This window comes from Colias philodice, chromosome 20 (genome assembly GCF_061535455.1).
Source record: "Colias philodice isolate Cphi_HAF_F1 chromosome 20, ilColPhil1 Martin Lab GWU primary, whole genome shotgun sequence".
Classification (NCBI taxonomy): domain Eukaryota; kingdom Metazoa; phylum Arthropoda; class Insecta; order Lepidoptera; family Pieridae; genus Colias; species Colias philodice.
The window spans coordinates 2,243,311-2,258,983 of record NC_143105.1 but is presented as its reverse complement, the minus strand read 5'-3'; the positions used below and the strand labels follow the sequence as shown (position 1 = coordinate 2,258,983).

The 15,673-nt window shown below is 40.4% G+C and overlaps 1 protein-coding gene across 3 annotated transcripts in view; it reads right to left on the bottom strand.

Moving 5' to 3' along the window:
* Pi4KIIalpha (phosphatidylinositol 4-kinase II alpha) overlaps window positions 1-15,673 on the bottom strand; it is a 91,169-nt gene that overhangs the window by 58,734 nt on the left and 16,762 nt on the right. For all 3 annotated transcript variants that reach the window (XM_089708165.1, XM_089708166.1, XM_089708167.1), the window contains exon 10: window positions 14,349-14,441. In XM_089708165.1, coding sequence (XP_089564291.1) covers window positions 14,354-14,441 — 88 coding nt within the window. In that variant the 3' untranslated portion in view covers window positions 14,349-14,353. The remainder of the gene's footprint in view (window positions 1-14,348; window positions 14,442-15,673) is intronic.

Here is a 15,673-nt window from a genome sequence, read left to right as displayed (position 1 = left end):
AGCACGTATTATACACTGTAGATCGTCTAGCATGTGGTATCGTCAGTGTAGAACATGAAATGCACTGTGTAGAGCATGTAGCACGTGTTATACACTCTGCAGAACGTTTAGCACGTATTATACACTCTGCAGAACGTTTAGCACGTATTATACACTCTGCAGAACGTTTAGCACGTATTATACACTCTGTAGATCGTCTAGCATGTGGTATCGTCAGTGTAGAACATGAAATGCACTGTGTAGAGCATGTAGCACGTGTTATACACTCTGCAGAACGTTAAGCACGTATTATACACTCTGCAGAACGTTTAGCACGTATTATACACTGTGTAGAGCATGTAGCACGTGTTATACACTCTGCAGAACGTTTAGCACGTATTATACACTCTGCAGAACGTTTAGCACGTATTATACACTCATTAGATCGTCTAGCATGTGGTATCGTCAGTGTAGAACATGAAATGCACTGTGTAGAGCATGTAGCACGTGTTATACACTCTGCAGAACGTTAAGCACGTATTATACACTCTGCAGAACGTTTAGCACGTATTATACACTCTGTAGATCGTCTAGCATGTGGTATCGTCAGTGTAGAACATGAAATGCACTGTGTAGAGCATGTAGCACGTATTATACACTCTGCAGAACGTTTAGCACGTATTATACACTCTGCAGAACGTTTAGCACGTATTAAACACCCTGTAGATCGTCTATCATGTGGTATCGTCACTGTAGAACATGAAATGCACTGTGTAGAGCATGTAGCACGTGTAATACACTCTGCAGAACGTTTAGCACGTATTATACACTCTGCAGAACGTTAAGCACGTATTATACACTCTGCAGAACTTTTAGCACGTATTATACACTCTGTAGATCGTCTAGCATGTGGTATCGTCAGTGTAGAACATGAAATGCACTGTGTAGAGCATGTAGCACGTGTTATACACTCTGCAGAACGTTAAGCACGTATTATACACTCTGCAGAACGTTTAGCACGTATTATACACTCTGTAGATCGTCTAGCATGTGGTATCGTCAGTGTAGAACATGAAATGCACTGTGTAGAGCATGTAGCACGTGTAATACACTCTGCAGAACGTTTAGCACGTATTATACACTCTGCAGAACGTGTAGCACGTATTATACACTCTGTAGATCGTCTACCATGTGGTATCGTCAGTGTAGAACATGAAATGCACTGTGTAGAGCATGTAGCACGTGTTATACACTCTGCAGAACGTTTAGCACGTATTATACACTCTGTAGATCGTCTAGCATGTGGTATCGTCAGTGTAGAACATGAAATGCACTGTGTAGAGCATGTAGCACGTGTAATACACTCTGCAGAACGTTTAGCACGTATTATACACTCTGCAGAACGTCTAGCATGTGGTATCGTCGGTGTAGAACATGAAATGCACTGTGTAGAGCATGTAGCACGTGTGATACACTCTGCAGAACGTTTAGCACGTATTATACACTCTGCAGAACGTGTAGCACGTATTATACACTCATTAGATCGTCTAGCATGTGGTATCGTCAGTGTAGAACATGAAATGCACTGTGTAGAGCATGAAGCACGTGTTATACACTCTGCAGAACGTTTAGCACGTATTATACACTCTGCAGAACGTGTAGCACGTATTATACACTCTGTAGATCGTCTAGCATGTGGTATCGTCAGTGTAGAACATGAAATGCACTGTGTAGAGCATGTAGCACGTGTTATACACTCTGCAGAACGTTAAGCACGTATTATACACTCTGCAGAACGTTTAGCACGTATTATACACTCTGTAGATCGTCTAGCATGTGGTATCGTCAGTGTAGAACATGAAATGCACTGTGTAGAGCATGTAGCACGTGTAATACACTCTGCAGAACATTTAGCACGTATTATACACTCTGCAGAACGTTCAGCACGTATTATACACTCTGCAGAACGTTTAGCACGTATTATACACTCTGTAGATCGTCTAGCATGTGGTATCGTCAGTGTAGAACATGAAATGCATTGTGTAGAGCATGTAGCACGTGTTATACACTCTGCAGAACGTTAAGCACGTATTATACACTCTGCAGAACGTTTAGCACGTATTATACACTCTGTAGATCGTCTAGCATGTGGTATAGTCAGTGTAGAACATGAAATGCACTGTGTAGAGCATGTAGCACGTGTAATACACTCTGCAGAACGTTTAGCACGTATTATACACTCTGCAGAACGTTAAGCACGTATTATACACTCTGCAGAACGTTTAGCACGTATTATACACTCTGTAGATCGTCTAGCATGTGGTATCGTCGGTGAAGAACATGAATAGCACTGTGTAGAGCCTGTAGCACGTGTAATACACTCTGCAGAACGTTTAGCACGTATTATACACTCTGCAGAACGTTTAGCACGTGTTATACACTCTGCAGAACGTTTAGCACGTATAATACACTCTGTAGATCGTCTAGTATGTGGTATCGTCAGTGTAGAACATGAAATGCACTGTGTAGAGCATGTAGCACGTGTAATACACTCTGCAGAACGTTAAGCACGTATTATACACTCTGTAGATCGTCTACCATGTGGTATCGTCAGTGTAGAACATGAAATGCACTGTGTAGAGCATGTAGCACGTGTTATACACTCTGCAGAACGTTTAGCACGTATTATACACTCTGTAGATCGTCTAGCATGTGGTATCGTCAGTGTAGAACATGAATTGCACTGTGTAGAGCATGTAGCACGTGTTATACACTCTGCAGAACGTTTAGCACGTATTATACACTCTGCAGAACGTTTAGCACGTATTATACACTCTGTAGATCGTCTAGCATGTGGTATCGTCAGTGTAGAACATGAAATGCACTGTGTAGAGCATGTAGCACGTGTTATACACTCTGCAGAACGTTGAGCACGTATTATACACTGTAGATCGTCTAGCATGTGGTATCGTCAGTGTAGAACATGAAATGCACTGTGTAGAGCATGTAGCACGTGTTATACACTCTGCAGAACGTTTAGCACGTATTATACACTCTGTAGATCGTCTAGCATGTGGTATCGTCAGTGTAGAACATGAAATGCACTGTGTAGAGCATGTAGCACGTGTTATACACTCTGCAGAACGTTTAGCACGTATTATACACTCTGCAGAACGTTTAGCACGTATTATACACTCTGTAGATCGTCTAGCATGTGGTATCGTCAGTGTAGAACATGAAATGCACTTTGTAGAGCATGTAGCACGTGTTATACACTCTGCAGAACGTTTAGCACGTATTATACACTCTGTAGATCGTCTAGCATGTGGTATCGTCGGTGTAGAACATGAAATGCACTGTGTAGAGCATGTAGAACGTGTTATACACTCTGCAGAACGTTTAGCACGTATTATACACTCTGCAGAACGTGTAGCACGTATTATACACTCATTAGATCGTCTAGCATGTGGTATCGTCAGTGTAGAACATGAAATGCACTGTGTAGAGCATGAAGCACGTGTTATACACTCTGCAGAACGTTTATTTATTTATTTATTTATTTAAAAAAGGCTTACCAACTAGATACATAATTTTTTGTTCAAACAATTCAATATTTACTTAAAATAAACATTAGTATTTACGTATCTAAATTACAGGTAGGCACAGCTTTAACAATTTTTCATAAAAATTAAATTATATCTAAATTGAAACCAAAAAGTAAAAACTTAAATTACAATTTGTTTAATGTTTTAACAATATGCTTTTTGAACGAGCTTAGTTTTGAAAAATAAATATCTGTGTTATGATCAACTGCAAATATTCTATTATATAATTTTAAAATAAGTTGTAACGGGGAGTTCGAACCATATTTATTTTTTGAAAATTTTGTGTACATAGGGCAAAAAGTACTTAGCCGACAATTATAGATAGGCACCGAGAGACCAATTTGCGACAACAGTGATGGACAGTCTATCTCATTGTTTAATAATTTATGTAGGCATATTAGCTGTGACGCGCTTCTGCGCGCTTCCAAAGACTCCATTTTAAAAAAGTTTAGCTTTTCGCTATAATTTGTAAGAATATTGTTTTTGGTGATATAACTTAATCTATTAATAAATTTTTTCTGTACTGATTCAATACGAGTAATATATTTTTTATAGTAAGGACACCAGACAACTGAATTGTATTCAAGGTTGGACCTTACGAGAGAATTATAAAGTATTTTCATAGCGAGAGTAGATTTAAAATCCTGTGTATTACGAAAAATAAAACCTAGCATTTTAAAACTTTTGCGAACCACCAGATCTATATGTGTATCAAATCTGCATTCCTCATCCAATGTAATACCTAAGTCTTTAAGATTGTACTTTTGATTAATAGCAATATCATCAATTTTATAAGTTGTTTTGAATCTAACATGTTTTCTGGAAAGTTTTATAAAATTACATTTACTTCCATTCAGTTGCATTAGGTTATTCTTACACCAGAGAGATACTCGATTTATATCATCCTGCAGTTTTTGTTGGTCTTGAGAGCAATTTACCGATCTGAAAAGTTTCAAGTCGTCCGCATAAACCTCATATTCAGATTCCAAGATAACATTTGTAATGTCGTTAATAAATAATGTAAACAATAATGGGCCTAGATGGGAGCCTTGGGGAACTCCAGATAACTGATAGTATTCTTTAGACTGATATCCGCTAAGCCTAACTGTTTGTGGTCTAAGGTATAAGTAAGACTGCAACCAGAGTAAAACCTGTTCTGAAAGACAAAAAGTGTCCCTAAGTTTTTTTATTAGCAGATGGTGATTCACTGTATCAAAGGCCTTACTGAAATCAGTGTAGATTGCGTCGACCTCATTACCGTTACTTATTTTTGTTATTACTGAGTTAGTGAAACTTAGCAAATTGGTAAGTGTCGAACGTTTTTTTGTGAAACCATGCTGGTTCACAGAAATAAGACTCTTGGTGTGCCACGATATGTAACCATAAACGAAAGACTCAAAAATTTTCGCGGGTATCGATAACAACGTAATAGGCCGATAATTTTTTACTTCACACTTATCCCTTTAGCACGTATTATACACTCTGCAGAACGTGTAGCACGTATTATACACTCTGTAGATCGTCTAGCATGTGGTATCGTCAGTGTAGAACATGAAATGCACTGTGTAGAGCATGTAGCACGTGTTATACACTCTGCAGAACGTTTAGCACGTATTATACACTCTGCAGAACGTGTAGCACGTATTATACACTCATTAGATCGTCTAGCATGTGGTATCGTCAGTGTAGAACATGAAATGCACTGTGTAGAGCATGTAGCACGTGTAATACACTCTGCAGAACATTTAGCACGTATTATACACTCTGCAGAACGTTAAGCACGTATTATACACTCTGCAGAACGTTTAGCACGTATTATACACTCTGTAGATCGTCTAGCATGTGGTATCGTCAGTGTAGAACATGAAATGCACTGTGTAGAGCATGTAGCACGTGTGATACACTCTGCAGAACGTTTAGCACGTATTATACACACTGCAGAACGTGTAGCACGTATTATACACTCATTAGATCGTCTAGCATGTGGTATCGTCAGTGTAGAACATGAAATGCACTGTGTAGAGCATGAAGCACGTGTTATACACTCTGCAGAACGTTTAGCACGTATTATACACTCTGCAGAACGTGTAGCACGTATTATACACTCTGTAGATCGTCTAGCATGTGGTATCGTCAGTGTAGAACATGAAATGCACTGTGTAGAGCATGTAGCACGTGTAATACACTCTGCAGAACGTTTAGCACGTATTATACACTCTGCAGAACGTTAAGCACGTATTATACACTCTGCAGAACGTTTAGCACGTATTATACACTGTAGATCGTCTAGCATGTGGTATCGTCAGTGTAGAACATGAAATGCACTGTGTAGAGCATGTAGCACGTGTTATACACTCTGCAGAACGTTTAGCACGTATTATACACTCTGCAGAACGTTTAGCACGTATTATACACTCTGCAGAACGTTTAGCACGTATTATACACTCTGTAGATCGTCTAGCATGTGGTATCGTCAGTGTAGAACATGAAATGCACTGTGTAGAGCATGTAGCACGTGTTATACACTCTGCAGAACGTTAAGCACGTATTATACACTCTGCAGAACGTTTAGCACGTATTATACACTCTGTAGATCGTCTAGCATGTGGTATCGTCAGTGTAGAACATGAAATGCACTGTGTAGAGCATGTAGCACGTGTTATACACTCTGCAGAACGTTTAGCACGTATTATACAATCTGCAGAACGTTTAGCACGTATTATACACTCATTAGATCGTCTAGCATGTGGTATCGTCAGTGTAGAACATGAAATGCACTGTGTAGAGCATGTAGCACGTGTTATACACTCTGCAGAACGTTTAGCACGTATTATACACTCTGCAGAACGTGTAGCACGTATTATACACTCTGTAGATCGTCTAGCATGTGGTATCGTCAGTGTAGAACATGAAATGCACTGTGTAGAGTATGTAGCACGTGTTATACACTCTGCAGAACGTTAAGCACGTATTATACACTCTGTAGATCGTCTAGCATGTGGTATCGTCAGTGTAGAACATGAATTGCACTGTGTAGAGCATGTAGCACGTGTTATACACTGTGCAGAACGTTTAGCACGTATTATACACTCTGCAGAACGTTTAGCACGTATTATACACTCTGTAGATCGTCTAGCATGTGGTATCGTCAGTGTAGAACATGAAATGCACTGTGTAGAGCATGTAGCACGTGTAATACACTCTGCAGAACGTTTAGCACGTATTATACACTCTGCAGAACGTGTAGCACGTATTATACACTCTGTAGATCGTCTACCATGTGGTATCGTCAGTGTAGAACATGAAATGCACTGTGTAGAGCATGTAGCACGTGTTATACACTCTGCAGAACGTTTAGCACGTATTATACACTCTGTAGATCGTCTAGCATGTGGTATCGTCAGTGTAGAACATGAATTGCACTGTGTAGAGCATGTAGCACGTGTTATACACTCTGCAGAACGTTTAGCACGTATTATACACTCTGCAGAACGTTTAGCACGTATTATACACTCTGTAGATCGTCTAGCATGTGGTATCGTCAGTGTAGAACATGAAATGCACTGTGTAGAGCATGTAGCACGTGTTATACACTCTGCAGAACGTTTAGCACGTATTATACACTCTGTAGATCGTCTAGCATGTGGTATCGTCAGTGTAGAACATGAAATGCACTGTGTAGAGCATGTAGCACGTGTTATACACTCTGCAGAACGTTTAGCACGTATTATACACTCTGTAGATCGTCTAGCATGTGGTATCGTCAGTGTAGAACATGAAATGCACTGTGTAGAGCATGTAGCACGTGTTATACACTCTGCAGAACGTTTAGCACGTATTATACACTCTGCAGAACGTTTAGCACGTATTATACACTCTGTAGATCGTCTAGCATGTGGTATCGTCAGTGTAGAACATGAAATGCACTTTGTAGAGCATGTAGCACGTGTTATACACTCTGCAGAACGTTTAGCACGTATTATACACTCTGTAGATCGTCTAGCATGTGGTATCGTCGGTGTAGAACATGAAATGCACTGTGTAGAGCATGTAGAACGTGTTATACACTCTGCAGAACGTTTAGCACGTATTATACACTCTGCAGAACGTGTAGCACGTATTATACACTCATTAGATCGTCTAGCATGTGGTATCGTCAGTGTAGAACATGAAATGCACTGTGTAGAGCATGAAGCACGTGTTATACACTCTGCAGAACGTTTAGCACGTATTATACACTCTGCAGAACGTGTAGCACGTATTATACACTCTGTAGATCGTCTAGCATGTGGTATCGTCAGTGTAGAACATGAAATGCACTGTGTAGAGCATGTAGCACGTGTTATACACTCTGCAGAACGTTTAGCACGTATTATACACTCTGCAGAACGTGTAGCACGTATTATACACTCATTAGATCGTCTAGCATGTGGTATCGTCAGTGTAGAACATGAAATGCACAGTGTAGAGCATGTAGCACGTGTAATACACTCTGCAGAACATTTACCACGTATTATACACTCTGCAGAACGTTAAGCACGTATTATACACTCTGCAGAACGTTTAGCACGTATTATACACTCTGTAGATCGTCTAGCATGTGGTATCGTCAGTGTAGAACATGAAATGCACTGTGTAGAGCATGTAGCACGTGTGATACACTCTGCAGAACGTTTAGCACGTATTATACACACTGCAGAACGTGTAGCACGTATTATACACTCATTAGATCGTCTAGCATGTGGTATCGTCAGTGTAGAACATGAAATGCACTGTGTAGAGCATGAAGCACGTGTTATACACTCTGCAGAACGTTTAGCACGTATTATACACTCTGCAGAACGTGTAGCACGTATTATACACTCTGTAGATCGTCTAGCATGTGGTATCGTCAGTGTAGAACATGAAATGCACTGTGTAGAGCATGTAGCACGTGTAATACACTCTGCAGAACGTTTAGCACGTATTATACACTCTGCAGAACGTTAAGCACGTATTATACACTCTGCAGAACGTTTAGCACGTATTATACACTGTAGATCGTCTAGCATGTGGTATCGTCAGTGTAGAACATGAAATGCACTGTGTAGAGCATGTAGCACGTGTTATACACTCTGCAGAACGTTTAGCACGTATTATACACTCTGCAGAACGTTTAGCACGTATTATACACTCTGCAGAACGTTTAGCACGTATTATACACTCTGTAGATCGTCTAGCATGTGGTATCGTCAGTGTAGAACATGAAATGCACTGTGTAGAGCATGTAGCACGTGTTATACACTCTGCAGAACGTTAAGCACGTATTATACACTCTGCAGAACGTTTAGCACGTATTATACACTGTGTAGAGCATGTAGCACGTGTTATACACTCTGCAGAACGTTTAGCACGTATTATACACTCTGCAGAACGTTTAGCACGTATTATACACTCATTAGATCGTCTAGCATGTGGTATCGTCAGTGTAGAACATGAAATGCACTGTGTAGAGCATGTAGCACGTGTTATACACTCTGCAGAACGTTTAGCACGTATTATACACTCTGCAGAACGTGTAGCACGTATTATACACTCTGTAGATCGTCTAGCATGTGGTATCGTCAGTGTAGAACATGAAATGCACTGTGTAGAGTATGTAGCACGTGTTATACACTCTGCAGAACGTTAAGCACGTATTATACACTCTGTAGATCGTCTAGCATGTGGTATCGTCAGTGTAGAACATGAATTGCACTGTGTAGAGCATGTAGCACGTGTTATACACTGTGCAGAACGTTAAGCACGTATTATACACTCTGCAGAACGTTTAGCACGTATTATACACTCTGTAGATCGTCTAGCATGTGGTATCGTCAGTGTAGAACATGAAATGCACTGTGTAGAGCATGTAGCACGTGTAATACACTCTGCAGAACGTTTAGCACGTATTATACACTCTGCAGAACGTGTAGCACGTATTATACACTCTGTAGATCGTCTACCATGTGGTATCGTCAGTGTAGAACATGAAATGCACTGTGTAGAGCATGTAGCACGTGTTATACACTCTGCAGAACGTTTAGCACGTATTATACACTCTGTAGATCGTCTAGCATGTGGTATCGTCAGTGTAGAACATGAATTGCACTGTGTAGAGCATGTAGCACGTGTTATACACTCTGCAGAACGTTTAGCACGTATTATACACTCTGCAGAACGTTTAGCACGTATTATACACTCTGTAGATCGTCTAGCATGTGGTATCGTCAGTGTAGAACATGAAATGCACTGTGTAGAGCATGTAGCACGTGTTATACACTCTGCAGAACGTTTAGCACGTATTATACACTCTGTAGATCGTCTAGCATGTGGTATCGTCAGTGTAGAACATGAAATGCACTGTGTAGAGCATGTAGCACGTGTTATACACTCTGCAGAACGTTTAGCACGTATTATACACTCTGTAGATCGTCTAGCATGTGGTATCGTCAGTGTAGAACATGAAATGCACTGTGTAGAGCATGTAGCACGTGTTATACACTCTGCAGAACGTTTAGCACGTATTATACACTCTGCAGAACGTTTAGCACGTATTATACACTCTGTAGATCGTCTAGCATGTGGTATCGTCAGTGTAGAACATGAAATGCACTTTGTAGAGCATGTAGCACGTGTTATACACTCTGCAGAACGTTTAGCACGTATTATACACTCTGTAGATCGTCTAGCATGTGGTATCGTCGGTGTAGAACATGAAATGCACTGTGTAGAGCATGTAGAACGTGTTATACACTCTGCAGAACGTTTAGCACGTATTATACACTCTGCAGAACGTGTAGCACGTATTATACACTCATTAGATCGTCTAGCATGTGGTATCGTCAGTGTAGAACATGAAATGCACTGTGTAGAGCATGAAGCACGTGTTATACACTCTGCAGAACGTTTAGCACGTATTATACACTCTGCAGAACGTGTAGCACGTATTATACACTCTGTAGATCGTCTAGCATGTGGTATCGTCAGTGTAGAACATGAAATGCACTGTGTAGAGCATGTAGCACGTGTTATACACTCTGCAGAACGTTTAGCACGTATTATACACTCTGCAGAACGTGTAGCACGTATTATACACTCATTAGATCGTCTAGCATGTGGTATCGTCAGTGTAGAACATGAAATGCACTGTGTAGAGCATGTAGCACGTGTAATACACTCTGCAGAACATTTAGCACGTATTATACACTCTGCAGAACGTTAAGCACGTATTATACACTCTGCAGAACGTTTAGCACGTATTATACACTCTGTAGATCGTCTAGCATGTGGTATCGTCAGTGTAGAACATGAAATGCACTGTGTAGAGCATGTAGCACGTGTGATACACTCTGCAGAACGTTTAGCACGTATTATACACACTGCAGAACGTGTAGCACGTATTATACACTCATTAGATCGTCTAGCATGTGGTATCGTCAGTGTAGAACATGAAATGCACTGTGTAGAGCATGAAGCACGTGTTATACACTCTGCAGAACGTTTAGCACGTATTATACACTCTGCAGAACGTGTAGCACGTATTATACACTCTGTAGATCGTCTAGCATGTGGTATCGTCAGTGTAGAACATGAAATGCACTGTGTAGAGCATGTAGCACGTGTAATACACTCTGCAGAACGTTTAGCACGTATTATACACTCTGCAGAACGTTAAGCACGTATTATACACTCTGCAGAACGTTTAGCACGTATTATACACTGTAGATCGTCTAGCATGTGGTATCGTCAGTGTAGAACATGAAATGCACTGTGTAGAGCATGTAGCACGTGTTATACACTCTGCAGAACGTTTAGCACGTATTATACACTCTGCAGAACGTTTAGCACGTATTATACACTCTGCAGAACGTTTAGCACGTATTATACACTCTGTAGATCGTCTAGCATGTGGTATCGTCAGTGTGGAACATGAAATGCACTGTGTAGAGCATGTAGCACGTGTTATACACTCTGCAGAACGTTAAGCACGTATTATACACTCTGCAGAACGTTTAGCACGTATTATACACTCTGTAGATCGTCTAGCATGTGGTATCGTCAGTGTAGAACATGAAATGCACTGTGTAGAGCATGTAGCACGTGTTATACACTCTGCAGAACGTTTAGCACGTATTATACACTCATTAGATCGTCTAGCATGTGGTATCGTCAGTGTAGAACATGAAATGCACTGTGTAGAGCATGTAGCACGTGTTATACACTCTGCAGAACGTTTAGCACGTATTATACACTCTGCAGAACGTGTAGCACGTATTATACACTCTGTAGATCGTCTAGCATGTGGTATCGTCAGTGTAGAACATGAAATGCACTGTGTAGAGTATGTAGCACGTGTTATACACTCTGCAGAACGTTAAGCACGTATTATACACTCTGTAGATCGTCTAGCATGTGGTATCGTCAGTGTAGAACATGAATTGCACTGTGTAGAGCATGTAGCACGTGTTATACACTGTGCAGAACGTTTAGCACGTATTATACACTCTGCAGAACGTTTAGCACGTATTATACACTCTGTAGATCGTCTAGCATGTGGTATCGTCAGTGTAGAACATGAAATGCACTGTGTAGAGCATGTAGCACGTGTTATACACTCTGCAGAACGTTTAGCACGTATTATACACTCTGCAGAACGTGTAGCACGTATTATACACTCTGTAGATCGTCTAGCATGTGGTATCGTCAGTGTAGAACATGAAATGCACTGTGTAAAGCATGTAGCACGTGTTATACACTCTGCAGAACGTTTAGCACGTATTATACACTCTGCAGAACGTTTAGCACGTATTATACACTCTGTAGATCGTCTAGCATGTGGTATCATCAGTGTAGAACATGAAATGCACAGTGTAGAGCATGTAGCACGTGTTATACACTCTGCAGAACGTTTAGCACGTATTATACACTCTGCAGAACGTGTAGCACGTATTATACACTCTGTAGATCGTCTAGCATGTGGTATCGTCAGTGTAGAACATGAAATGCACTGTGTAGAGCATGTAGCACGTGTTATACACTCTGCAGAACGTTTAGCACGTATTATACACTCTGTAGATCGTCTAGCATGTGGTATCGTCAGTGTAGAACATGAAATGCACTGTGTAAAGCATGTAGCACGTGTTATACACTCTGCAGAACGTTTAGCACGTATTATACACTCTGCAGAACGTTTAGCACGTATTATACACTCTGTAGATCGTCTAGCATGTGGTATCATCAGTGTAGAACATGAAATGCACAGTGTAGAGCATGTAGCACGTGTTATACACTCTGCAGAACGTTTAGCACGTATTATACACTCTGCAGAACGTGTAGCACGTATTATACACTCTGTAGATCGTCTAGCATGTGGTATCGTCAGTGTAGAACATGAAATGCACTGTGTAGAGCATGTAGCACGTGTTATACACTCTGCAGAACGTTTAGCACGTATTATACACTCTGTAGATCGTCTAGCATGTGGTATCGTCAGTGTAGAACATGAAATGCACTGTGTAGAGCATGTAGCACGTGTTATACACTCTGCAGAACGTGAAGCACGTGTTATACACTCTGCAGAACGTGTAGCACGTGTTATACACTCTGTAGATCGTGTAGCACATGTTATACACTCTGTTGATCGTGTAGCATGTGTTATACACTCTGTAGAACGTGTAGCACGTAATATACACTCTGCAGAACGTGTAGCACGTGTTATACACTCTGCAGAACGTATAGCACGTAGTATACACTCTGCAGAACGTGTAGCACGTATTATACACTCTGTAGATCGTCTAGCATGTGGTATCGTCAGTGTAGAACATGAAATGCACTGTGTAAAGCATGTAGCACGTGTTATACACTCTGCAGAACGTTTAGCACGTATTATACACTCTGCAGAACGTTTAGCACGTATTATACACTCTGTAGATCGTCTAGCATGTGGTATCATCAGTGTAGAACATGAAATGCACAGTGTAGAGCATGTAGCACGTGTTATACACTCTGCAGAACGTTTAGCACGTATTATACACTCTGCAGAACGTGTAGCACGTATTATACACTCTGTAGATCGTCTAGCATGTGGTATCGTCAGTGTAGAACATGAAATGCACTGTGTAGAGCATGTAGCACGTGTTATACACTCTGCAGAACGTTTAGCACGTATTATACACTCTGTAGATCGTCTAGCATGTGGTATCGTCAGTGTAGAACATGAAATGCACTGTGTAGAGCATGTAGCACGTGTTATACACTCTGCAGAACGTGAAGCACGTGTTATACACTCTGCAGAACGTGTAGCACGTGTTATACACTCTGTAGATCGTGTAGCACGTGTTATACACTCTGTTGATCGTGTAGCATGTGTTATACACTCTGTAGAACGTGTAGCACGTAATATACACTCTGCAGAACGTGTAGCACGTGTTATACACTCTGTAGATCGTGTAGCACGTGTTATACACTCTGTAGATCGTGTAGCTCGTGTTATACACTCTGTAGATCGTGTAGCTCGTGTTATACACTGTGTAGGGTGTGTTACAAGTGTTATACACTCAATGGGATGTTGCGCGTGTTATCCAATCTGCAGTGTATGTAATCCATTATATAATAGTGTCTGTGTTGTGAATGTTATTCTGTTTGTATTGCATGTTTTGTACTGTGTTGAGCGTGTTTCACGTGTTATCCTCCCTATCTGTACTACTTATTTAATAAATAATGAATAAATAAACAGCACACTACCATCTTCACCACCAGGAGAAGAATGGCGACTTTTGTTGGAAGCGCTGCTGGAACGAGTCGAAGAATCGCGATGACGTCGTACCGCTTTTCGACCTGAAAATTTTAGTTAAACACATTAAAGATTAAATATGTACAAAAGTTTTTCCATTTTTATTACAGAATTAAACTTTAAAAAAAAACGGCCAAGTGCGAGTCGGACTCGCGCACCGAGGGTCCGTACAAACCTGCAATTTTTTTTTCATGGGTTAAAGGCAATTAGATCTAAGTATTTGATATGAATTTCAACTTGATAGCTCTACGCGTTCATGAGAAAAAAAATGAAATAAGTTTATATTTATTAAAAAATAAATATATATTTTGTAATGTAACTATAAATTTAAGGTTTTCGGAATTTTACCTTTATGTGTGATATAACACGTTGCTTCATGCCAAATTTCAAGATTCTAGGTCGACTGGAAGTAACCCTTTAGGTTTTGATTCCCTTGCGAGTACTTGCGAGTTTCAAAATATGCAGCTTAAATTGCTGTTCCTTTGATTGCGTTGACATAGAAGTTTGATTTTGTTACAGCTTAAAGGTATTATAGACCTGAGTATTTGGTATGGATTTCAATTTAATACCTCTACGCGTTTATGAGGAAATGGGTAGTAAGTTTAAAATTATTAAAAAAAAATATATTATGTGATGTAACTAAAAATTTATGGTTTTCGTAATTTTTCCTTTATCTATGCTATATATATAAGACGTTGCTTCGCACCAAATTTCAAGATTCTGAGTTCACGGGAAGCACCCTGTAGGTTTTGATTCCCTTGCAAGTGTCGAAAATTTGCGGCATAAACGGCTGTATCTTTTGATTGCGTTGGTTTAGAAGTTTGATTTTTTCACAGCTTCAAGGACAGTAGACCTGAGTAATTGATATAAATTTCAGCTTCATACCTCCAAGCGTTCCTGAGAAAAAGGATCTTGACAGACGGACGGACGGACGGACGGACAGACGGACAACAAAGTGATCCTATAAGGGTTCCGTTTTTTCCTTTTGAGGTACGGAACCCTAAAAAACTTAGCGACTAGAAGCTCTCGAAGTCCATTGAATGAGTCCCTCCAAGAGGGGTCTAGAGTGCGTGAGTTAGTAACGTAACATGTTTCTTCGGAAACATGTCAAGAGTCCCTAGGTAATAAACATACTAAAACCCTGGGACACTAGGAGGAGCCCCGGAGTGGGGGAAGGGGGGGAATGGGTCCATTTTTTCATTTTTCGCTTAAATCTCAAAAACGGTACATGTTAGAGAAAAACTTTCAAGGAAAAGTTGAATGAAACATGGAACGT